Here is a 26,874-nt window from a genome sequence, read left to right as displayed (position 1 = left end):
CTGTAGAATTCCCTGCCTGCCTCCATGTGCAGGATTGTAGGTTAACTCCAGTTTTGAAAAGCATTGAAAGCCTAGATGTCTTCGGGCCTTAGTCCACACTTTATGAATACTGTACATCACAAGCAACCCGGTTAGGACACAGGTCGGAGCAGATCACCCAGTCTCAAGGTGGGGCATGGAGGGTATGTTAACCTAAGTATTAGGGAGGAGCAGTTTCTGAAAGAGGAGGCATCATGTTAGGTTAAACCAGTGCATGGTCAGGTGACTCCCTAGGGTGAATCCTCTCCCTCTCGAATGGTATGAACAGTTGCTCATTACACTGATCCTCTTACATGAAATTAATTTCATTACCAACATTGGTTAATTTACACTTCTCCACTGCATTGAAGAACAGAGAAATCTATTTTGAGGGGGAACTCGTCCCACCCCCCTCAGGTTACGTTACACAGGACAACTATCGAGGTATCCATGATTTCTGTCTCAGTTAGGGTCATGTCATGATTTTCATCAAACCTCCTTACCAGAGCCCATCTCAACCCCCCTCCACTCCCAAAGGTGGTCCAAGTGCTTACCTGATGATGTAGCGTGTTTTTCGCGCACCCAGCATCAGGCTCTGGAAAGAGTTGGATCTCTGTGTGTCAAGCAAGACAAACCACTAATCATGAACCCCTAACAGACTTATATTGAAGAGCAAAAGCGTCATGGGTGCGCGGCTAGATAATCTAGGAACCAATGCTTAATAAAACATTCATTGGATGGTAGCAATATCTCCCCTGCACAGGGAGAAAAATCGCAAAATAAAACTGCACAAAATTCATACATCATGGTATTTCTCTTTTGTTTTAAGGGTGAGGTAATGTGAATTTGTAAACATCTGTTATGTGGTACCTTCATAGCTTTCCTAGGCAGTTTTCTCTGCCGAGTGCAGTTCATTGAGCGCTTTTTCAAGCATGTGGCAATGCATCTTAGTTATGCAGAGTCTAAAATGGCAATTGGCATTACAGATCTACGTTTAGGTTCCTGCAAGGAAACCCCAATTGTGTAACAGTGTGCTACTATGCATTGTTTGGTTACCATGACCAAAAACAAATACAAGACTGCATTGTTTTCTACGATTCGCACACCTGTACATATTTGGACTAAACTATGCGACCACAATATTCACTTCGATAAACAATGTCCAGACTTCCTAATGAATAGAAAAGTAATCCTGCCTTTACAACAGACAGATAAATTACTTACCCCGGGTAACATTCTTTCGACTGGATGTTCCTCCCACGTTATTCCTCATCTTTCATATTCGTATCTCGCCAGCTTTGCTGCTTCGGAAAATAAATTCTCGGAAGAGAGTGCTGTGCACGATGTCGTGGCGTCGATATGCCTCAAGGGCTGCCATTGAGCGTCGACGTCACCAGCACTACAAATAGCTTGTGCAGCGCCCGTTGGCTTCAGTTCTGTTTTTTTTCGTTCCCATCAATCGAGGAACTAACCAGGCGTGCCCCAGACCGCAAGCTCTCATGAAACGCAAAGTGTAATTCACGTAAATTGTACGGCGGGGTGGGAGGGGCGATGAGGAATACATGGGAGGAACATCCAGTTGAAAGAACGTTACCAGAGGTAAGTAACTTTTTCTTCAAATGGATTGTGCCCTCCCACGTATTCCTCATCTTTGATAGACTCCTAAAGCAGTGATAATTTGGAGGAAGGAGTACTATTTAAATTAATCGTTAATCGAATGGAGGACTGCCTTAGCAAAAATACCTCCTTGAGGAGTCTAAGCAATAACAATTGACAATAGTATGAATGGATGCCAAAGTAGCCGCTGAGCAGATGTCATTTATAGGGACACCCCTTTGAAGAGCTGCGGAAGTTGCCCTGCCCCTCGTGTAATAAGCCGAAGACCTTCCAGCGTGTCCTTTCTCACAAGTCTATAGCATTCCCCAATAGCCAGTGTAATCCACCATGGTATGGTTTTTTTAGTTACTGCAAGGCACAGTTCAGGGCTGGTATATCCCACAAAAAGTTGATCATCATGGAGAAATGTTGACATTCTTGCAATGTAAAAGCTTAGAGGCCTTTTCGGGTTCAGCCTATATAGCCCCTCTTCCTCCTTGCCCAAATTAGGAGGAGGGTAGAAAGTTGGTAGGGTGATCTTGTGCGACAAATGGAAGTCAGAGACTACTTTCGGCACAAATTTTTATTTTTTTTATTTTTTATTTTATTTAGATTTATAAAGCATCCACGGCCCAGGGGCATCGTGGCGCTGTTACAATGAAGTTGGCTTGCAGATACAATTGTTTATAGATAGACAATACATTTCTGGGTCTAGAGGAGTCATGTCTATACAGGGTACAGTTGTTTATACATAGACGTACATCTTTGGGTCTAGCAAGGTCATGTCTATACAGGGTATAGTCATATCTATACAGGGATAGGTATGCATAGCGGTTTAGTAGGCATAGTATTCATGAGATGGATTAGTATAGAGTGTACAGGATAGTATGCAGTATTGATAACTAAGACATTCTTTAAGTCTGTGAGCCATAGTGGCATATGTTCATTAGAGTGTTATTGGAAAAGTTGTGTTTTGAGGGCCTTACGGAAGGTGGTGATGGAGGGTTCTTTTCGGAGGGCCGGGGGTAGAACGTTCCAGCTCTTGGATGCGAGCACCGTGAAACTAGATCCGCCAGCTTTTTGTCTTTTGAAGGTCGGGACGGAGAGTCGGTTGCTGTGTTGGGTGCGTTTGGGTCTGGTGGAGCGGTCTCTGTGGATGGTTTCTGAGAGGTATGGTGGTGCTGTTAGCGCGAGGCAGGCGTGGGTGATGGAGTGCTTTGAAGAGTATACGCTCTCTAACAGGGAGCCAGTGAGCGTTTCGTCTTGCTTGGGATATGTGTTCTCTTTTAGGGATGCTGAGGGCTGCCCTCAGAGCGTTGTTTTGTGTGGTTTGAATTTATTTTTAGGTTTTTGGTGGAGATGCCTAGAAATAGGACGTTGCAGTAGTGAAGCTTAGCTCCTACTGTGGCTCTTGCGATGGCAAGGCGGTTTTTGGGGGATAGGTAGGGATTGACAGCATTTATGACCTTGGTCGCTAGGGCTGCGATAGCATTGACTTTGCGGGACATGGAGAGCGAGGCATCTAGGTATACTCCTAGGGTTTTAGCCGCGGATGAGGTAGGGATGTTTGTTTTGTCTATGTTGAAGGAGGCATATTTGCTGTCACGTTTGCTGTGGACTTGTTGGGGGCATACTATGAGTATTTCGGTCTTGTCTCCGTTGAGTCAGTTTACTGCCATCCATGCCTGGATAATGGCGTAGATCTTGTTGAGGGTGGCTGCGTCCTGATCGTAAGAGCCAGTGAGGGGGAGGAGGACCTGAGTGTCATCAGCGTAGTTGGTGTAGGCTATGTTGTGATCGAGGTCGTTGAAGAGAGGGAGAGTAAAAATGATATAGAGTGTGGGAGAGGTGCACGAACCCTGTGGGTCTCCACAGTGGATGGGAGCGGGGGATACGCTGTCGTGATCAGAGAAAACTCTCATGAGCCTGTCTTCGAGGAAGGATGTGACCCAGGTGGTGGCTTGTTGGGAGAATTGTGCTGCGTTTTTGAAGTGTTTGCATAGTATCTTATGGTCTACGAGGTCGAATGCGGAGGATAGGTCGAGGAATAGGAGTAGAGCAGGCTTGCCCTGGTCCATGGTTTGTTGGAGCTGTATCTTTAAGTCAAGTAGGGCTGTCTCGGTTCCATGGCGAGGACTGAAACCAGATTGTCTTTTACCTAGGATGTTGTTGGTTTCCAGGTGTTGTTGGAGCTGTAAGTAAGCTGCTTTGTCTAATATTTTTAGCATGAACGGTACGGTTGTTATGGGTCTGTAGTTGTTGGGTTGATCAGGGTCAAGCGTGGGTTTTTTCAGAAGCGGGTGTACCCAAGATTCCTGAAGGGAGGGTGATACGACTCCCGAGGAAAGGGACGCGTTGATGAAGGCTGTTAGGAAAGGGGCTAGGGGTTCAGCGCATTCTTTGATCAGTGATGCTGGGCAGGTGTCGACCTTGCAAGAGGAGGGTTTAATGTTTTTCATGAGCGCTATGACTTCTGATTCGGTCACAACATGGAAGGAGAATGGAGGGTAGTTGTTAGTGCGATTGTTGTTTTGATCGTTGGCTTTGGGGGGAGAGTTGGTTGTGGGGGTGGCTTTGCGGTGGGTTTTTATCTTTTCTTGTAGAGTCTTAAGTTTGTTTAACATGGCCATTTGGATGATGGTTTTACTCCGAGGACAACCATATCCTCATAAAACGTAGTAAGAGGAGGCTTGCATGAAAGAGGCTGCAACTCACTTACCCTATGTGCTGATGTTAATGCTCAAGAAGAGCAGTTTTCAAAGTTAAGAGCCTTAACGGGAAGGGATGTAGAGGCTTGAAAGGGATACAGGTTAGACATTTTAACACAAGGTTTAAATCCCAAGCAGGGACATTAAATGGGACTGGACACATTAGTGAGTCCCTTCAGAAATTGAACAATTAAAGGTATTTTCAAATAAGAGACTTCTTCAGGAGGAGCGCTCATAAATAGAAAGCGCTGCCAGGTATCCTTTTATGGTTCCAATCTCGAGAACCAGATTAGCCAAATGCAAGGAAAGAAAGCATCATAGGAGTGCCACATTGAAATGGATCCACATTCTTGTCCTTGCACCAGTTACTGAATTTATTCCAACGACACCGGTACAAGGATTTGGTTGCTGGCCTTCTGGCCGAAATCAAAATCTCCATTAAGTCATCCGGGAGGTCCCACATCTTATATCTCAGCCTCTCAGAAACCATGCGTGAAGGCCGAGTGTCTTGACCTCTGGATGGAGAACCCTAAAATCCTCTCTTTGTGGAAGACTTATTGGGAGGGCAGATGGACATGTCCAAAAGGACTGGGTACCACGTCCTCCTAGCCCAATACAGGTCAATTAGGATCATGGATTTGCCAAACTTTCTCAACCCCCCCTGATCACGTGAGGAATGACGGGAACTGGAGGAAACGAACACAGAAGTGGAAACTTCCAGTCCACTACGAACGCGTCCCCTAGAGCTCCTCTTGGGAGAAATTCCCTTGAGCAATGCAGATCGCACTTCCGGGTTGGTACCAGTCGCAGACAGATCCACTTAAGGGGTTCCCCAAAGGGTGAAGATCTCCTGAAGGACTTCCTGAACTAGTTCACACTCGTGGGAGACTGTGCTCTGCCTGATCAGAGCATCCGCTGCCGTGTTCTGCTCTCCGGCTAGGCTAACTGCCGTTAGAGATTCCTTCTTGTATCGCCCAGAACCAGAGCTGCATTGCCTCTGCACAGTGGTAGTGACCCTACACCACCTCTCTTGTTGAGGTAATACATGGCCACTGTGTAGTCCGTTATTATAACGGCATTCTTTCCCCGTACAGAGGGAGACCAACGACCGCCGATAGTCGATAGTCGATTTGTTGGTGTGGGCTCCCCACCCCGTGAGTGAGGCGTTGTCACTACTATTATCTCCGGCCATGGTTGCCAAAAAGATTCGGCCTTGAGAATGACTTCTTTGCAAGGCCACCATAGAAGGTCCTGAGTGACTCTGCTCGGAACTTGCAGTTGATCTGACATATTCCCTGAGAATTGGGACCACTGAGTACTAAGGGCCCATTGAAGGGATCCCATTCTCAATCTGTCCTCTGACACCAGAAAAATGCAAGATGTCATGAGGCCGAGCAACCTCAGAAAATCGAAGGCCGGGAGATGTTGGGCATTTTGGAATTTTGCTACCATCTGCAGAATGTGTTGAGATCTCACCTCGGGAGGTGAGGCTTTCCCCAAGGAAGTATCCAAGACCGCTCTAATGAATTGGAGTCTTTGGAATGGTATCATATGGGACTTCTTGTAATTGATGGAGAAGCCCAGACTGTGTAGGGAGTGGCAGATGATACTGAGATGTTCCTCGGCTTGCTCGGGTGAACGATCCCTGATCAGCCAGTCGTCCAGGTAGGGGTAGACTTGAATCCCCCCTTCCCCAGAGACTCGCTGCCACTACGTCATGCACTTGGTGAAAACCCTCTGGCGGAGGTCAGCCCGAATGGCAGAACTCGAAACGGATCATGAGAACTGCCAACCGAGAACCTCAGGTACTTTCTGTGCTTGAGATGGATGGGCACATGAAAGTAAGCATCCAGAAGGTCCAATGATACCTACCAGTCTTGGAGTTGGAAAGCCTGAAGGATCTGAGAAAGGGTAACCATCTTGAACTTGTCCTTCCTGAGGAACTTGTTCAAGTTTCTTAAGTCCAACATGGGTCTCAATCCTCGGTCCTTCTTGGAAATGAGAAAGTAGGGGGGAATACCAACCCTTGTTCCTCTCCGCTACAGGTACATGTTCAATATGCACCTTTCTCTAGCAGGGTTAATATTTGCTGCACAAGGAGCGGAACTGGAATTTTGAGAGTGTTTCCCAGTGGATGATCTGGAGGCCTTTTTTTAAAAAGGAAGGCAGTAACCTTGGGCTACTGTTTCCTGCGCCCACGCATTTGAAGTAATGCCCCGCCATCCATTCAGATGCAGAGAGATTCTGCCTCCTACCAGGGTCTTATGGATCAAGGCCTCAGAGTGGCTTAGAGTCGGCTGCAGCAGCAGCTAAGGATAAAGATGCCACTGCTGGGGCTGATTTAGCACCACTTCCTCGGCCACCACGAGGGAAGGTTCTTTGTCCCCTGTGTCCGGCCCGTCGTCTTCCTCTACCAAGCGAGGAATAGAAACGAAAAGAACAACCCCTCCAGGAAGATAAGCCTGAATAGGGCTACTGAGGTTGTCGAATGGAGGCGCTAAGCGATTTAGCCACCACCTTGGAGGTCTGCAGCTTCTTCAGACTCATCTGCCTGGCCTGCACGTCCGGTGCAAACCCTGACTTTCTCAACCACGCAAACCTGTGCAGTACGGTGCTTGCAGCCATGGATCTACTGATGCGGTCAGCAGTATCCAATACTGACTGGAGACTCTCCCATTGCCTCCTTTCCATCCATTACTATAGCCAGGAAGCCGTCTCTTTCCTCGCCTTCCAGGATGTGATCAGCTGCCATGGCAACACAGTCCCACAGGGTATAAAAAAAATCTAGCCACGGTACAGGTGACATTAGTAGACTTCAAGGAAAGCTGCCTGATGTGAAGACCTTGCAAGCCCAGGCATCAACCCCTTCTTGTCGTCTCTATCCGGGGGAATAGAGGGATAGGAAGATTGTTTGGTTGAAGTAGCAGCCTGAACTACTCAACTCTTAGGCGTAGGGTTTTTGGAAAGGTAGACTGGATCGCTGCTAGAGTGTATGTACTTCCTAGGGAGATTTCTGATCACAGCAGGCCCAGATTCTGGAGCTTCCCAATTGGCCACCACCTTCCTCCGAAGGGCCTTATGGAAGGGCAAGATCTGGTCCTTCTGAGGTCCCTGGTCTAGGATGTCCGTCATGTCATCCTGCTCATATGTCGGGGAAGCCCTACTCCAACCCGTTTATTCTGTAACCCTGTTCATGAGATTTCTGCAACTAGAATCTGCATGTCCTGAGGGGTCAGGCCTGCCAAACTCCAGCTCTGGCGAACTGTCAAGTCCACTAGCAGACTGTAGGGTTTAATTAAGGTCTTTCATCCTTGACCGATGGTCAATGAGCTCTTCAGGTACATTCCGAGTGCCAAACTGCACCCCGAATGGAGATGTCTCATCAGAGGCACTTTCCTCCTCATAAATTGAAGACATGGACTTGGTTTATACATTATTTCCTGAACGGATATAGGCTTTGATGAGATCGAAGATTCTGTCGACAGTATCGTAGACTGCTTCGAAAAAGGGGTCGCTTTGCTAGGAATCACCCTCGATTTCTGCATCTAACCACTCGGCGCTGATGGTGTCGACAAATTCATCGAAGGCCTCGACTATTTGTGTTATTTCGACGGTATCGACTCGGATCTCGAGTCAATACTTTGGACGCCTTCTCATTGGGTCGAGTATCTCGACGTTCAGCTGGCTTACTGCTCAGCCTCAATGAGGTAGCCTTAGACTTCCCCGAGTCGTCCAAAGGAGCGACCGGGGCATGGCTCTTGCGTGTTTCTATTGAGGGGGTTCAGGCTGCATTCTCAAAAAATATGCATCATTTCCACGCTAAAGGCATCTCATGTACTTGGGGAATCCGACTTAGTCGGGCACCTAATTACCTCGAAAGAGGAATCAGATCAAGAAGAGGGAGATCTATGGCATCTCTTCTTCGCCTTCTTAGATGAAGACAAAAACTGCCTCTATCGACTCCTCGACCGGGATCTCTTCGATCTTTCACGCCGAGTGGCGTCTCTAGACTCCTCGGACGTCTCTTTCTTCTTCGAAGTAGACTTCGAAGTCGCCCTCCCCACCGCCAGTTTATGTCTGCGTTCCCAGAGAGCTATTTCTGTCATTGACCGACAGGATCGGCAGTCATCGGTACAGTGCCCAGAGCCCAGACACCACAGGTAGACATGGTGAGGATCGGTTATTGACATTTTCGACCCGCAGTCGTAAAACTTTTCAAATCCCGATTTAGGGGCTGAAGTGGTGGCAGATGAAGACTTTGTCGACAGAAAAACAAAGTGCGCCATTAGTGATCAAAGCTATTTGTACTGCTGGTGACGTCGACGCTCGATGGCAGTCCTCGAGGAACATCAACGCCACAACATCATGCAAAGCCCCCTCTGCCGAGAAAATCTTTTCCGAAGCAGCAAAGTTGCCGAGATACGAATATCGAAGAGGAGGATTGCATGGGAGGACACAATCCATTTGAAATGTTCTTTCCTGCTCAGTAGGCTATATGAAGACAATACAAAGTGATGTTCCCTTCCACTATATGCTTTTGGTAGGAACGAAATCACAAAATATTGTTTATTTTTATCATTGCAAGCATTTTGTGTTTTCCAACCGATGGTTATATGATGCTTATACAGGGCCCGAAATGTATGGGTGCTGGGGGCTACTTAGCTCCTGCTTAGAGCTTAGAAGAGCCTGGTTTACTTGATACCAACAGCTAGCAGAAGCTATTTCTGGCTCCCCAGGGCAACTAATGCCAAAGAAACACACCTACATGAATTTAACTCTGGGCATTTGGGGCAATCTATACATAAATGTTAGGACACAACTATACAACATTTACAGCTTTACGGGTCATAAATAATGGACAAAATTATATATTTGCATCTTATGTGGAAGTTATATTTGTGAAATGCTATGTACTAGCTCCTCGTTCCCCAGTGGTAGCTCCTGATCACTGGCTAATGCTAGATAACCAGGAGTTACGTTTAACTCCTGCTGATGCAATCTCAATTTCTATCCTGGTTCTATTATGTGGTATTTCTTTATGATCTCTTATGGGTAGAATGTTTATTTTGGCAAAATACATAGAAACTGAATACCTTCTTTTGAAGTCTCTCCACAAATCGGATGGGATCTTTCAAAGCTTCATTTTGGTGCCTGCCTAAATTCTCCAGGTCTTGAACAGCTTGGGTCCGTTGGGCCTCTAGCACAGCAATTGTCTGCAAGAGTCGCTGATAGCTGAAGAAAGGAAATGGATATTACCACAGTCTGACTTCAGAAATCAATACAATAAAAACAATCCAATAAAACAGCACATTCTGATAAATTGCCAATACACTACATAAAAGAAAACATTATTTATAAAAAAGTAAGTGTCGACATGTCTGGTAACATAATATTTTGTTACTAAAATCAGGAAGCGAGGTTAAACCATATGTTACATTTTAAGCAAATGAAATGATTAGAGTGGGTTTAGATAATATTTCAATGGAACTTTGAACATTTCCCAAAGCTTTTTATAGACCCGAGTGAACATTTACTGTCGACTTTCCACCCCTTTTCTTTGTTGCAATACCATTACTGTGATTAATTCTTGGTGCTAAAATAAAATGAAATGGCCATGCTACAAAACAAAAGAAATAAAAATAAATGTCTGTAGCGTACTCTCCAATTACTCGGTTTAAAATTCATGCAAAAATGTCAAAATAAAGTGCTAAAATCAAACCTGATACATTTGAAAAACAACGGAACACTTCTGAAGAACACACTGGAGATAATGCAAGACCATAAAGATAAAACCACTGAAATCTGACTGCAACCACGTATACCCTACCATCTTACATACGAACAATACCTCTCGATGTGGGAGGACTGTCCTCACAGGAAAGAAAAATGCCAGACAGGCATCTCTAGTGATAATTTAGGTTTCGCGATTTCGTGAACGGATGGGGCAATATGGACTGCTAGGTATTTAATGGAATTAAGTTGAAGACGGAAAGAGGCTACCCCGCCTGGGTCCCATGGTATGTCGGGTCTGAGGGGGGAGGACCTCTGATTTTATCCGATTTACCCTATAGCTGGACGTGTCCGAATTCGTGTAACAGATGGCATAAGCGTGGGAGTGATACTAAGGAGTTCCATACGTAGACCAGGAGATTGTCTGTGTACAGGGGGATATTCAGTATCCCTCCGACCCCCTAATCGCACCGTTCCAAAATGAGCCATTGCGAATATTTTCAGCCAGCGGTTTTATAGGCAATGCATATAGAAGGGGGAAAGTGGGCATCCTTGTCCGGTGCCGGAGTATAGGTTGAATTTGTTTGAGGCGTTTACATTCATGGTCACCTAGACGTGGGGGTTCATGTAAAATAAGCATAGGAGCCCTAATAAAGTTGGTGGTCACCCATAGAACATGAGTGCACTAAACAAAGTCCCACCTAATTTGTCAAATGCTTTTTCAATGTCAACCATTAAAATTAGTTTATCTGGATTGTCCCGTCCGGCGAGCACGCGTAATAGTCTAACGTTGTCTACCGAGTGACGACCTGTGATAAATTTAGTCTGGTCTTTATGGTTAAGTTGTGGCAGGATTTTGTCGATTCTATGTGCTAGGCACTTAGCCAATATTTTGGCATCCACGTTAAAAAGCGAGATTGGCCGGCAAGATCCACAATCTTCTAGGTTGTGCCCCTGTTTGGCGGCCAATATAATTGTCTTCCACATCATCGACTTTGGTAGGTGACCCCGAGTCAATGCTTCCGCGAATACAGACTCAAGCAGTGCGGGCATTCGGTCCACCATTGCTTTATATAGATCTACTGGTATGCCATCAGGTCCTGATGCCTTCGCCCCAGATAATGAGGCTATAACCGGAGTGATTTCATCACGTTATCAGCGTCACTAGTTCTACTTTTTGTGATTCGTTAATTGTGTTTAATTGGAGCGTGGCAAGAAACGCCTCCATCAGTACTCCAGTTAAGATTTTGGAGGTGGGGGTATTTTACTCCCTATTTTTAAACCTTAAGAGTAAATGTGATTTTAAGAGAGTAAAAATGACTTTTCTCCTTTGCAAGGGAGTAAAATGTATGTGACATCTAACCGACGTGCAAAAACTGTATGGAAATCCTTACTATAGGGCAGCTTTCTGCATTGTGACAGAATACACCTTTCATTACTTCTCTAAGGTCTAACCATTTGATCTTTCCTGTATATATTTAAATGTTGAAAACACAAAAACCTAGCCAATTACATAGTAATGCAAGCATGAATTTAATTGTGTGTTTTGAGGTTCGATAGCAGAACTGTCTTTTGATGTTTAATGAAAGTCCTCATTTCCTGGAGCTATTACTACCTAATGTGATGCCAATGCTATGATACAACAGTGCATGGATGCAAGTACTCCAGGCTAAATTCAATATCTAATCTCATGGGCAAATGGTTATTTAGATAGCGCTTTGAGCAAAGTGCTGTACATAGAACATATTTATCATTATTATCACCAAACCAAAGTGGGTACTTCTTTCTAGACCTCGAAAGGATGAAAGGCTGAGTTGACCATTACCGGGGATCAAACCTTCAAACTACAGATCAAGCACAGATAGCAACCAAGTGTGCTGAACCAGCTGAGCTATCTTATTGGCTAACATCCTTCAGAGGTCGGTTAACTGAGTATCGACTGAGGTATAATGATCACAGTGCCTAGATGTTGGACAAACCATGTATGAAGCGCTACATAAAGTCAAATACCTTTCTGGATTATCACAGTGACAGGTCTTGCTGAGTTTCAATTTCAATTACAAATGTAACTTTCATTTATTTGTTTTTGAAGTGTGCTTGCACTTCCTGGAGAGTAAGGTTTTTGATGTTTTAATTGTAGTCGAAGATTTGAGAGGCTAGAACACCTGTGATTGGTGTAATGACAATCACTCATCCTTGAGCAAAGACTCTGCGGCCACTAACCATTTATAGTAATGTACCCCATTGACTGCAAGGTTGAATGGATGTAAACTAGACCGTGCACAGTCATCATTTTACACACTGTTTATAATTACAGTGTGCATTAAATGATAAGTGTACACATTATCTGCCTCTGCATGATTACGCACACAGCACAGGAACTCTAAAAAATACAGTTTGCTTTCACTGGAAAGAAAAGCATAATTTGTTACATGTTAATTCTCAATTGCAACTTAGTTGTCCATCTTATTAATTATACAATCCTAAAATGCTAGGAAAATAAATATGCAGAGCCTCGGTTTGCTCCATGAGCATCAATATAGCAGAAGCTGAATGGAAATAAACCATTCCTTTAAATCACAGTGTGCAGTTTCTTTTTTTGAAAAGCTTCAGATAAATACATTCTGTTTCATAGGCTTTTATCCATGGCATGCAATTAAAAACATCTAGATAAAAATCAAAAGCAGCGTTCTGGTTTGTGTCAAGTAACCTGTCCTTTGCACTGCCCTCTGCTCTAAACATGTGTGTAAATGTACAAAGGAAAATAATAAAGCGGTCGTACTTGCAAGATTTTCATGCATAAAAAGGCCTATTACGCACCTTATCTGGAGGCCTGGCCTCTATATAATCAGGGGCAATTGGGCTCGGTTTAGCATATAGTTCGCTATAAAATTCTGCAAAACAATTGTTTATGTCTTTTTCGATGGTCAAGGAATTCCCATTCTTATCCCTGATGCCAAGTATTTGTTGGGAGGTCTGTGATGCGAAGGGCAAGCGCCATCAAGTGGAGTGGTCTGTCGGCATCTTGGTAGTAGGCCTGTGACCAGCTAGAGAATTATTTTTGCACCCGTAAAGTTGTGATTTAAGCTCCCCTCTAAGCTTGTTGAGCCGCGTGTATGTGTTGGGGTCTCAGGTCGGTTCATGATGAGCTTCTGCAAGTGCAATATCAGCCCTGATCCGGTTTTCTCGATCCCTCCAACCCTTCAGTTTGTGAGCCCATCGCGATATGCATTGCCCTCTAAGGAAGGCTTTGAATGCGTCACAGCAGGTGGTGGGGGAGTAGTCGGGGGTCAGGTTGGTCCACCAGAACAGGTCCATGTCTTCGCCAAGCTTCTTTGTGAAATCTAGGTATGCCGATGCTCTTAGGTTTATGCGTCAAGGTGGCCTGTCAGTAATGAGGGGGGGGGGGGGTGGGGGGGAGTTGTCTGAAAGCTCAATGTGAAGGAATACTGGTGCATTGTCTGATACCATCATAGAGAGGATTGCGCAATGCATCACTTGTGAAAGGATTTTAGATGGGGACATCCAGACGTCCACTCTGGGATAGGACTTGTGGCAGTTCGAAAACAATGTGAAATCATAGCGTGGAGGATGAAGGTGTCGCCATATATCTGAGTCCCAAATCGGCCATGAGTTTTAATAGGGAAGTCCATTTGCGTGGGGTTGGGGATAGCAATAGTGTTGCGCCTTGGCGGTCCATTGTCGCATCTAGGATTGTGTCCAAGTCCCCAACTATGAATGTGAGATTGCCCAGAAACTGTGCGCATTTCGCAAATAACTGCATAAAGAACGTGGGTGTGTTGGCGGTCGGGCGTAGACGTTCAGCAGGGTTATGGGGCGTTGCTAGATCAAGCCCTGGATTAAAGCGTATCTTCCATCTTTGTCAGAGTTGGTGTGCAATGTGTGGAATGGGCTGCATGTGTTTATCAAGATAGAGACACTGTGTGGTGAATGGGTTGAAGCCAGACCCATCCTCGGTTTAGTTTCACGAAGAAAAGCGATTTCACATTGTATGTCCCATAGGTGAATGAGAACTAGTCTATTGATTGTGTGCCCCAACCCCTGTACATGGAGTGTCACAAGGCGTAGATCAGTCATTCCCATGGGGGCAGAATCGTGTAGTGGTTAGGATTGGAAAACTATGGGTGTGACTATACCGGGGAAAGCCCCAATGAGCCGAGTGAGAGAGTGTGTGTGTACACGTACAATTATTGACAAAACAAACATGACCTTGAACCTGTAGGTCATAGCATAAACATTGGGAAAAACAAACAGTATCCCAATACTGCTTCTCAAAAGCCCATGAGCCCATGAACTGAGAAAGATGGGAGAGATAATACAACACTCAGCCGCCCCTCAGGCATGATGGTAAGATTCATCACGGGGCGCCAGTGTTATTGGATGGCCAGGGGTGGCAGGGGTAGGGGCTGGCACCAATAAGAAGGCAGGTTAGGTTATTTTTTATTTATGGTTAAAACAAAACCTTTGCTGTAAATTTTATATGAATATTTTTTTGTAAAGAAATTGCATCCAATCAATACATTACAATGTTTTTGATATAGATTAACAGATTAAAATAAATAAAACCTATACTAAAACAAACTAAAAGAAAAAACAGCGGATAATGAACAGGTCAGTGACAATTGCCTCTGTAGATTTCAGTTCATTTACAATGATGATATTTCAGCTTCAATCAACTTCAAAAGATCAACTAAAGCAAAGATTAGAACTTTTTCTTGTCCTGACATCATCCGATTCCACAGTGAGTCTACACAGTCAACATACTGAATGTTAATGAATCTCATTAACAGAATTGTTCTCGATTCTCTAAAATGAGGACATTCCAATAGAAGATGTTTAAGCGTTTCCTATGGTTCCATGCAATTTGGAAATCTACAGGTCATAATATTTCCCTTGCCTTTTGGTTTTCCCAGGTTAGCGTATTGTCTGTCGATTGGATTCAATCATTCAAAGCAAGTAGAATTGTCATCGTTGGTTGTAAAGTCTCTCCCGGGGTATATTATCCTTGTAAATAAAATATGCTAAAATGCCAACGCAAGGCATCATTGGTTTGAGAAAAACCGTATGGGGAGGAATCCATCACGTTGGCGGCAGGGTTTCTCCACAGTCAGGGCCGTTCGGTCATCTGCCAGTGCGTTGCCGCTTGCCCCGCTGTCGTCGTTGGAGTTGCCAGTGGAGGGTGTCCATTTGGTGGGTTGGCCTTTCTTCCTCATTATCGGCAGGTCTTGTTGTCTTAGCAGGCGCCAGGCGCCTTCTGGGTCGTCAAATGAGTGCCATTTCTTTTCCAGTATGATAGTATGATGCACCAGACCGCAGGAAATTTCAGATAACATTTGGGGGATGCTCCTTGAAGTGCAGTGAATATTGATTGATATTTTATTTCTATCGCGCTCGTACACAAGTGTTTCAGAGCGCGACAAGGCAAGGGAGGGGAACAGGGGAGGAAAAAAAACTGCGATCTTACTAGGCCCAGTGACATTGAGAACGCGCAAGTGCATGGGAGAGGGGGGAGGGGAAAAGTGCATGGAAGGGGAGAAGTGGAAAGTGCGAAGCAGAGGAGAAACAGATAAATAACAAATAAATAATAAAGGCAACAAACAATGGTAATGCAGCCAGCAATTTGCAAGTGCTAGGTTTAAGGCAGCAGACAGGGTAGGTCTGATAAGTGCAGAAAGAAAAAGGGGGGCTGTATGGGTACAGATACAGACCCCAGTGCAAGGGGTGGCCCATAGGCAGTGTGGGAGGGTGGCAGGGTGAGCAGGTACCTGGGCCCGAAGGACAGAGGGTGGCCAGGTGCACGGTGCCAAGAGAGAACAGATCACCAGGGGAGATGGGGAGCAAAGGCAGAAGAAAAGGAAGGTCTTGAGGTGCTTCCGGAACCGGAGATGGTTCTCCTCAAGTTTTAGAGTGGCAGGGAGGCTGTTCCAGAGGGAGGCCACAGCAGAAGACAGATCTACCCCAGCTCGATTCTTTGAAAAACGACTGACCCTGAGGGAATTGGAAGCAGAGGAGCGAAGAGCTCGAGAGGGGAGGTATTTGCAGAGGGATAGCTGAAGGTATTTTGGACCTAGGCCCCAGAAAGCCCTGTGGACAATGCAGAGGGTTATGAATTTAATTCTTGCATCCACTGGGAGCCAGTGGAGAGATTTCAGTGCTGGAGAGATACGATCCCAGGGCTTGAGGCCAAGGACAAGTCTTGCAGTCCTGTTCTGGATTAGCTGCAGAGGGCGGAGAGTAGAGGCAGGTAGATTTAGAAAGAGGCTGTTGCAATAGTCCAAGCTAGAGAACCAGAGCTTGGGATACCATGAGCTTCTGGGGGAAAGGAGCAGAAAGGCAGAGTACCTCTGAGGAGATGCAGTCGGAAATTTGACTTTTTAGAGACCTCAGAGATGTGGGCGGAGAAGGAAAGGGTGGAGTCAAAGATGACCCTGAGGTTCTTAGACTCGCAGCTGGGGGTAGGAGGAGGGCCAAGGGAGGCCGGCCAGAAAGTGAGGGCCTCTTGCTGGCATTCAGACAAAGATCATTGGCGGCACACCAATCTTGAATGGCAGTTAGGCAATCAGAGATGAGAGAGGGAGAGGAGGTGGCATAGGGCAGCCTGAAAATGAGTTGTGTCGTCAGCGTAGCACTGGAAATTTGAGCAGAAGGTGGCAATGCAGTGGGCGAGAGTTGCCAGGTATTGGTTGAAAAGCCAGGGCGAGAAGTTAGACCCCTGGGGAACACCACAGGTAGCGAGGAAGATGGATGAAAGGAAGGACCCAAGTTGGACCTGGGAGGGTCGATCTGAGAGGAAAGAGGTCAGCCAGGCCAGAGCCTGATCAGTGATATCCAGGTTTAATAGTGGGGCAAACCTTTTCCTTCAGTGGGACACTTCTACGGAGTAGTTGAACATGCGTATTTCTGACCCGTACGCAGATATTGTGCCCACAGATCTGTAGGCCCGGAGTATGGCTACCTTGTATTGGAAGTTAAGAAGCTGCATTGTAATGGGTCTTGGGCGATCTCCTGCAGCCGGTTTTGGGACTGGGGATCTGTGGATTTGTTCAATTGTATGTTAACGTGGGTCTTGGATATGCAAGTGGTCCTGGAATAGTCGATATGCAAATGCCTCAAGCTCCGAGCCCTCCGCCTGTTCGGGGAGGCCAATGATTTTGGAGGTTACGTCGAGAGCGGTTTTCATGGTCCTCGACTTTCGCCCGAGGCTTTGCACTTTTTTTTATGAGGCCGTCAAGATCCGTGGCGGCCACTGCGCGGTTATCCTCAAGTGCACTTATTCTCTGTTGGTTGTCGGTTGTGCGTTCCGCTTGGGCATTGAGGCGTGTCTGCATGTCCTGGATGTCTTGCTTGATTTCCAGCACTGTAACATTTGTTTCTTGAGTGATATGACCTATTGCTCTAATTTCCGTGAGGAGTGTCTGTAGTTTGGTTTGTACATCCATTTGGCGTGCTGCCGTGTAGACCGTCGTATAAGCGGATAGGTTGAGTCTGGTGCGCTGTCTCTATGGCTGCTGTTGCCGGTTAGATTCTTTGCCATCCCCCCCGCCCAACCGAGCCGTCGGTCGAGAGGCAAGATTTGGCATGCCCGTAGGCAGTTCCGGCTCCCGACTTTATCGATTATTAAATGAGGGGGTCAGGAGCCCAATTCACACTGCCAGGATCCCACTTGCTAACATGATTGCTGATGTATGTAGCAATAGTGCACACATGGGCGGAGATGATATTTGGCTTGGCTGTTCCGCCGAAAACAGTTGGGACTACCACACTGGTTTGCTTAGGTGAGTCCAGCGGTTCCATTGGGCCACTCAGCTATGACTAACATTAAATTTCGCACGGCGCAGGGTAGTTGGGGCGTTTAGTTGAGCTTGCGTAGAGCCCCTGCAGAGTCTACAGATGAGCAGCGGGAGAAGGCGCACCTTTGCTTGCTTGCTGAGAGTTCATAGTGTCTGTATCAACTGGTTCTTCTTTGCCATGGCGGTGAAGGGGGTTTCTGCCGCCAGATACTGCAATGCCACACATGGACCCATGCTGATCTGTACGCCCTGCACGCATCTGCCAGAATTCTGCTAAGGAGGGCAAGGAAAGCACACCACAGGCGGTTTCGTGCCGTTACATCCTTTATACATCTGTAATCATGCCTGCCAGATGCTTCACCCCTCGCCGGCCACCGAAGCGTTGAGTGGCTGTCGCATCCCCCGGTCTGGCCTTACTGATTGCACTACGGTGGCAAAGGGAGCCTTATGTCGAGGTGGAGATTTAACTAGCTCAGTTCTCTCCGGATCATGCACTCTTAACGGCCTGCTGAGGTGTCCAGTTCCATTAATAGCTCAATAAAAGCCCCAGCCTGATGCCGTGTGACTCACCTCCTTAGTATCGCCTGGGGGTGGGAGGGCATCCCACCACCCCTACCTCCCTCAGTGCGGGTGTCCCCGGGGCCGTTTGTTCAGCAGACTCAGGGATGGGACAAGCGAAGGACAGGGGGAGCCTGTTGCGTTCCCGAGCAGCCGCGTGTATGCGTGCGTCACAAGTTATTTCCACCATCGTGTGTTGCCAAACTCATCCCAATAAAAACAGTAAATAAAAAAAAGACTAATGGTGAGGGACTTTTTGGTAAATAAAAAAGGTATAGCCATCTCTAGTGCTTGGAGCACAACACTGAGAAATACATTTTTCCACTGGGAAGGCTATATGTTGATCACTTAAAGAGGCTAATTTTAGATGTTCTCTCTACCCAGTCTCTTGAATGGTAACCCAAAATATGTTGCATACAATGGGAATAGGTTCACTGAAGGTTATTGTAAATGTTCGCTTACTGCTGAAGCCATGTCACAGGACTTTTAGGAGATAATTTTATTGGTCTGCTGAGGTTAAATTGTCATTGTAGGCGTTTTAGCACAAGCTTACTAAAAGAACACACAATTGGAATTCCTTTGAATGCACCGTCATTTTAAATTGTGTCAAGCATCAGTCAGTACCATCATTCAGCATGGCCATTCATTAATATTTTGATTTAAAAGAATGTGCAACAGAGTGTGGCGTCCAATATTTGTTGCATATTCATTCTAGGTAACAAGATAAAAAAAAAAAAAAGACTGCAATGCATTTTATTGCTTCCAAATTCTAAGACTGTAAAACAAATAAAATATATCCTCTAGCCCTCTGTTGTCTGGTGTATATAACCTCAACATAGTACAAAAAAAAAAAATAATAAAAACAAATGCTGAATTCTGAGGTAAAAGTACTATTACAAAATAGTTTTGTTTTCGGCCCCCGAGTGTGGGGAGGGCATGTGCTTTTTTGGAGACATTAAACTGGGGTTGCACTCATTCGTTGAGGAATATGAATCATGCGATTCTGGATTGGGGTCCACTGCTGTATAGTAAACGCTAGTATAATTTGTCATGCCAAAAATGAAATCCTGCTTCACTGTGTTTGTGACTGGCTAAACATCTATTCAAGCACCCCATGGCAAAAGGTGGCATAGGCCAGAATCAATGAGGCAGTTAGAGAGTTTAGATTGTGTGAATCTAATAGGATTACAGCTTCAGCAGAAGTATCACTGTGAGCCCAGAAAGAATGGGTTTGCCTTTTCCCTACCTAACCAGTTTCCTACAAATTATAAGTTACTCACCGTAGCGACTAGCTTAGTCCCCTTTCCTCCATACTGCATGGGTGTCCCTCGCAAGGGACGGGAGACGGAAACGTTTTCACTAGAAAAGACCTTCTTCCTCTTTAAGTTTAGAGGCGCGCACGGGTGAGGCCCTGGGAGCATGCGCTGCGCTGACTCCGCTGTCCGGCGCCTCGCCTCAGTCCCCATAGAGCCGTCAACAACTGATTCAACATTGCCTGATGACCAGCTTTATTTAGGGGGGAGGTTGGTGGGACGTATGGAGGAAAGGGGACTAAGGACGGTGAGTAACTTATAATTACTCTTACGTCCCATAACCTTTCCTCCATACGGCATGGCCGATTACAACTGAGTGTAGCCCCAGGGTGGAGAGGACACCCTCCTTAAGCAAAACAGTTTCTAAGAACCGCCTCTCTGAAAGCTGCGTCTGATCTAGAGCCGGCATCCAAACAGTAGTGCTTGCAGAAACCCAAAGAGGTGGCTCATGTGGCCCCCCTTCTTATGACTTGCCAGGGGACATGCCGCTGGAAAGCGATGGCCGTTGCCTTGGCTCTGACCGCGTGTGCGTGCATGTTGGCCGGCAGTGGCTTGTGCTGTCCCTCGTAGGCTTCTTTGATGGGCGAGACCATCCAACAGTCTATGGAAGTCTGATAACCGAAGGTGACAAAAAGAGCATCTGACTTGCGGAAGCCCTTGGTCCTATCCAGATAGAATTTCAGGGAAAAGCCTGACATCAAGGCAGTGCAGAACTCTCTGTGCCTCGTATTTGGGATCGGCAAAACACATGGGCAACACAATCTCTTCGCTCAGATGGAATGCGGACGGCACCTTAGGTAGGAATGCTGGGTGCGTTCGAAGAACTACCTTGTCCCTGGGAAACGCAGTGTATGGATCCGGGGCGACCTGGGCCTGGATTTCGCTGATTCTGCAAGCCGAGTTGAGGCTGACTAACAAGGCCGTATTAATGGTGACCAGCCTGATGTCCGCGAACGCCATTGGCTCAAAAGGTTTGTACGCCAAGGCGCCCAGGAATAAGTTGGAGGTCCCACACAGGATGCGGCCTCTTGATGGGCAGGTAGAGCCTGGCAAGACCCGTCAGATGTCTTGACAATTGGGTTGGAAGAGGAGAAACTCTCCTCCTCCGAGTTTCTGTATGCCCCAATGGCTGTCAGGTCGGTGCGGCAAATGTCTACCTGCACAGCTGCCTGGGCGAGATGCGCCGAAAAGGAGAGCACGTAGTCCAGTGAACATGTCAGAGGGTCGAAGCCCTTAGAGTCTGTCCAGTGACAGAACCTGGTCCACTTGCTGCTTTCATACTGGGTGCTGGTAGATTTGCTCCTGCACCCTGTATGATCTGTAGATTAGCCTGAGAAAGGCTGAGATGTCCTAGCGTGGCCTGTTCATGTACTACGCCATGAGGGCTAATTTCTCTGCTGCGGGGTGGATGACCCTGCCCCCCTGCTGTGCCAGAAGATGTGCTGGGCCCGTCGGCAAACACATGGGAGGCCTCTCCGAGAGGCTGAGCAGCTCCGAAAACCATGGCCTGGCTGGCCACCATGGAGCTATTAGGATGATGCTGAGGAGGCGAGACTCCTTGATCTTGCATATTACCCAGTGAATCGGGGGAGTGGGCGGAAATACGTATGCTGTAATTCTGTCCCACCTGATTTGAAAAGCATCGCCCAGGGAGCCTGGGCCCTTACCCTGACAGGAGGCGAATCGTTGGCACTTCTTGTTGCCCCGGGAGGCAAAGAGGTCCACCTGAAGGTGACCCCATTCACGAAATATCTCCTGCAGCACTAGGTCGTTCAGATGCCACTCATAGTTGTCTACTCCCAGTCTGCTGAGCCTGTCTGCCTCGGTTGGATTCCCCGGGCAGGTGGACTGCCCTGAGGTAGATGTTGTTCTCCAGGGCCCACTCCCACATGCTGACTGCCAGTCTGCACAGTGGTGGGGAGTGGGGGAGGGGGGAGATCAGGTACCTCCCTGCTTGTTGACATAGAACATGCTGGTCGAGTTGTCCGTCTGAATGAGGACGACCTTGCCATCGATAACCGGAAGGAAGGCCCCGAGTGCCAGCCAGATGGCCTTCAATTCCAGCCAATTGATGTGGTACTTCAGCGCCTGCTGGGTCCATGTGCCATGGACACAGTGGTTGCCCAGCGTGGCCCCCAACCCTCGAGAGAGTAGTCCATGGTGATGGTGAGCTGCGGTGTAGGTTTCCGGAAATGCCTGCCCGTGCGCAGGTTGCAGTCCCTGGACCACCATGTGAGGTCTGGATGAAGCGACGGAGGAACGTTGATCATCTCTGCCGGATGTCCTCGTTCCTGGTTCCAGGATGCTGCAAAGTGCAGCTGTATCCTCCTCATCCTGAGTCTCGTGTGGGGCATGGCCAAGACAACCGCTGCCATGAGACCCAGCAGGTGTTGGTACCACCAAGCCGAGGTCACTTCTCTACTAAGGAAGTACGCCGTGGCCCTCCTGATGGTTGTGATCTTGTCCTCAGAGGGAAAAACTTTCTCGGAGCACGTGTCCCAAATGAGGCCCAAGAAGGTCAATCTCTGCGTGGGCTGCAGCTGCGACTTCTAGAGGCTGAGTGAGAAGTCCAGCTTGTGCAGTGTGCTCATAAGAGTGTTGGAAGTATGGTAAACTGCTTCCGGAGATGTAGTCCTGACAAGCCAGTCGTCGAGGTACGGGTAGATGTGGTGGCCCTGAGGAGGGCCTCCACTGAGTTCAATCGGCCTGGTAAAGACCCTGGGTGCCGAGTTGAGGCCGAAAGGAAGCACCTTGTATTGGAAATGGCAGCCCATGATCCTGAATCGTAGAAAGGAACTATGAGGCTGCCAGATCGGGACGTGTAGGTCTGTCTCCTTCAGATCCAGGGAGCACATCCTATCTCTCTTGCAAAATGTCTCCGCTATCAAGGCTGGCGTAACCATCTTGAATTTCTTTAGAGGTAGGAAGAGGTTGAGGGTGGAAAGGTCCAGCACAACTCTCAGGCCCGCCTGGTTTTCTTCTGAATGGTGAAAATCCTGGAGTAAAAGCCCAAGCCTCGCTGGGAGGCTGGGACTTCGTCCACTGCCTGGCTCTCGATGAGCAACCTCCACTGCCTGGCTCTCGACGAGCGACCGGATCTCCGCCAAAAGAGTTGCTGTCCCAACCTGTGGGAGTAGAGTGGAGGAGGGAGGAGACGCTGGGATAGGGAGGCGGTACCCCATGGAGACTACAGAGAGGATCCAGGGGTGCGCGTAATTCTGGTGCCAGAAATGTGCGTGAAGAGCAATCCTGCTCCCCACTGGAGACACGTGGACCCGGAGGGGTGTGTCATGCCTTCTTTCCCTCTGAGGCTGTTGCAGAGGAAGGGGGACTGGAAAAAACCCTCATCTCCCCTTAGCCTCCCTTTTTGAAGCTCTTGGAAGCCGCAGAACCCTCCGTATGTACGCCCCTTCCAAGAGCGCTGCTGTGACTGGGTGTATGGTTTGGGCATGGTCTTTGTAAGGATGGATAAAGACTTGGCCTTTTGAGAGCTTCTTTTTTATCCAGCTCCTCGTCCATTGTGGAGTGGAAGGGGTCACCCCCTTCGAACGGAAGATCTAGTATGCGTTCCTGGACACCCGAGTTAAATTTCGTAGCACGCAGCCAGGCTGTTCTCTTGCCCGTGGCAATACAGATGGCACGGCCATGGAGGACTCCATGATGTCCTGCGTCACAATGCTGGCCTCTGCCAAGCCTGCCTTGAATCGCGATTGTCTCTGCGCCAGAAGATCTGGGAGGAAATCCGCAATTTCCCGCCAGAGCCTCTGGTTAACGGCTGCCAGCATGGCATCCGCGTTGGCTTGACACAGGTGCAAGGACGCGTTGGAATACAGCTTCTTCCCGTACGCCTCCAAGATCTTCTCCTCCTTGCCTAGCAGCGCCGCAGAGGAGGAGGCTGAGGACGACGGAGGCTTGGAGTACAGCAATGCCGTAACGATCACTGATGAGTGTGGCTGAGGATGGGCCGATAGCACGAGTGTATCCCCCTCCATCTGCCTGTACTTGGCATCCAGGCATTTACCGGCTGGGCCGATTGGGGCTAGATGCCAAACCTTCTTGGTCAAGGCAACTACGTCCTTCTGCATCAGGATCCCCATTCTGGCCACGGGACATAGCGTGAGGACTTCTGCGAGGACACCCTCTGCTGGATGCTCGACCTCAGGTTGAGGAAGGCCCAAGTACTCTGCCAGCCCTGCCAGACATTCGTGGAAGGCCTTGGCTGAAGACAGCGTATCAGGGTCGTCCTCCTCATCTGTGTCCACCTGCGGGTCCAGAGGGTGCCATACTGGAGGGGGGGTGCTAGGAGCAGCTGGCTGAGGTGCGGGGGACCGGAGCTGGAGGCTGTAGTGGGGGCTGGTAGGGAACCGCCTGCACAATCGGTTGGGGGGCCGGAGCGGGCCCCCAACCAGGCCGAGCTCCGGTTCCTGTCCAGCTGAGGCTGAACAGGAACGGGAGCGGGAGCGGCCTGTACCGGGGTCTGCAGGTCCCTGATGGTGTACCCCAGGATGACCCCCATCTGTGGAGATTTCATGAGCCCGAGGAACTTTTCATAGTGGTAGGGGGTACCGACGGGGTAGCGGATGGCTGCTGGAGCTGTTGCGTGCCTGGTCCGTATGGACGCAGCGGGAACCTGCCTTGCGCGAAGGAAGGGTAAGCTGTAGGCCACATACCTGGTTGACACCAGTCCCACCTTGACACACGGGCATCCATCTGCTTTCCTTGGAGGGGCGTCGGCCGGATGTTTGGACCTTCTGGTGCGGCGGCCATTTTGTAGAGCTGCCTTCCACATGCCTGCGTCATGATGCTCTGCTCACAGGACCCCGCCCAGGACTCATCATGGGGCCTACCCTGTTCCACAGGCCGAGGCCTGGTAGGCATTTCGCCCTCGTGTATGTGCCGGTAGAACTGTGTAAAGGCGCCCTCTCGGACAGGATGCTGGTACTAGGGCGTAGCCCCTCGGGTGAAGACCCAGAAAAAGAATCTTCCAGTACCCTCAGCACTGTCACCGGGAGGAGTTACTGATCCCTCGGCCTGTCGGCCGGTAGCTGATTCAGCCTTGGTACTTGTGCTGGTATCAGGACCTGAGCGGTCCCTCCCATTCGGACAAGTCCTTGGGAAGGAGTCTCCCTTGCTGGGTGCACTGGAAAAGAGCTGTCCTACCTTGGGCTTGGATCGATGCTAGATAAAGTCCTTTAGGTCCTTTGGAGGCGATCTCTGGAAGAGCTCCATCCACCTGGCTAGTCGGTTCTCTGAGACCTTGAGGAAAACGCATTGCATGCGGTACAAGCTTGACAGCCATGGTCAGGGCCAAGGCACCGTAGGCAGAGGGTGTGGGGGTCTTTAGTCGGAAAGAGCCCGTCGCAGGATGGACACCTGCTGAACCCTGTAGAAGTCAACATGCGCCTGGGAGGAGCATGACGCCTGAGGACCGAGTACCTGAATGATAAAAAGACAAAAAAGACTGAATTATCCGCGTGTGGAATTACAGGGCTGAAGCCAAACCCAGAAGCGCTGGTGAATTCGGTCCTTTACCGTCGACGCGGTAAAGGGGACTGAGGTGTGGCGCCAGAGGGCAGAGTCAGGGCAGCGCATGCTCCCAGGGCCGCACCCTTGCACGCCTATAACTTTAAAGAGGAAGAAGGTTTTTTCTGGTGAAAAATGTTACGTCTCCCGTTCCTCGCGAGGGACGCCCATGCAGTATGGAGGAAAGGGGATGGGACTTAAGAGTACACTATGTATCCCATATGTTCATGTCTTTCTGGTTTTAGTTCTGTTTGCTGCACACAAAAGGTCACACTGCGGATTCCACCACAAAAGGTTGCATCCCGCTAGTGTGTTCTTTTGTGCGGTGCCCTCTCCCTCTTCCTTGCTGGTGGTCCACCGAACCCTCGGCCGCTATACGGCACCCTCCACTCGCTCACACCCTCTACCCCACTTACTTGCTGCGAACTCAAACCACAGGCTCCTGTCTTCCCTTCTCCATCTGCAGAGCGCAGCGCTGGAATCCCAGGGCACAGCATGCTTTTGTGTGCAACCTTCTGTGCCCTGGGCTTCCAGTGCTGTGCTCTGCAGACTGCCAGTGGACTCCAAGTGTACCACCAAAAGCCTATTCCTCCAATTATATCCATATTTTAGTTTTTCTAGTACTCAAATCTCCAGCATTTTCTCTCTGAATGCCTCCCACTCCTCCGGAGTAGAGGATTTAGTGGGGCAAGCCACTTTCCTCACAGAGCCATCATTCAACAAGGACGGGGAAGGCAACCGGTAACTCTGCTTCCGGGAGTGCCTCGCTCAGGAGGACGAGAACCACTCCGGGACCGAGATCCCCTGGATTCCCTCCGACGGGGAGAGTCGTCTGTGGAAAGACCAGTAGTATTTTTGGATTTACAGGGTTTGGATACCCGACCTACCTGCAACTTTCCCTCACGGTCCCGCAAGGCCTTGACAGTCAACAACTGGCACTTCGAGCAGTCATCCGTGTCGTGGCTCTCTCCCAGACACCACAAGCAGATACATTGCAAGTCTGTGCTGGACATCTTGGACTTACAGTCCCGGCACTTTTTGAAGCCCGACCGCACGGTCGGCAGGGTAGAAGACATTATCAAAGTAGATAACACGAGGCACGCCGAGTTCTCGAAGCAAACATGTTTGCAGAAAAAAAAGCGAACTGAGGCTACAGGCGCGGTGCGTGCTTCTTCTAACATCCGATGACATCACCCTCGACGGAGGCATTCAAGGGACATCGACCAGACTTCAACGCCCTCTGCCGAAAAGTTTCTGAAGCAGCATAGCTGTGGACATTACATATCAAAGATGTGGAATACGTTGGAGGACACAATTCATTCGAAAAGGCAGTTTTGTAAGTATTTTAGGCTGGCTTTGTACAAAGGATCAAAGGGTAGACCCATGAGCTTTGAGAGCACAAGATTAAGGTCTCTACCTGGTGGAGGGTTAGAAATGGGAGGGTATAATCTCTTCATCCCCTCCATGAAAGCCTTGCTAACAGGAACCTTCCACCAAGAAACCTTGTTCTGCGGAGTGGTGTATTCGGACAAGGCCGCTAGGTGTACTTTGAAAGAGTTAAATACTAGGCCATAGTCTAGAAGATAGAGCGTGTAGTGTAGAATGTTGGCTGGTGAA

General features: G+C 48.3%; 1 protein-coding gene across 6 annotated transcripts in view; it reads right to left on the bottom strand.

Annotated features, from left to right (window-relative positions):
* The window catches only part of ZZZ3 (zinc finger ZZ-type containing 3), a 707,971-nt gene that overhangs the window by 546,376 nt on the left and 134,721 nt on the right, over positions 1–26,874 (bottom strand). For all 6 annotated transcript variants that reach the window (XM_069641671.1, XM_069641666.1, XM_069641669.1 and 3 more), the window contains exon 3: positions 9,416–9,554. In XM_069641671.1, the coding sequence (XP_069497772.1) occupies positions 9,416–9,554 (139 nt within the window). The remainder of the gene's footprint in view (positions 1–9,415; positions 9,555–26,874) is intronic.

Source organism: Ambystoma mexicanum, chromosome 1q (assembly GCF_040938575.1).
Source record: "Ambystoma mexicanum isolate Mex_15411 chromosome 1q, UKY_AmexF1_1, whole genome shotgun sequence".
Taxonomy (NCBI): domain Eukaryota; kingdom Metazoa; phylum Chordata; class Amphibia; order Caudata; family Ambystomatidae; genus Ambystoma; species Ambystoma mexicanum.
The sequence above is the reverse complement of the archived record's forward strand: the minus strand, read 5'-3'. Positions and strand labels throughout refer to the sequence as shown.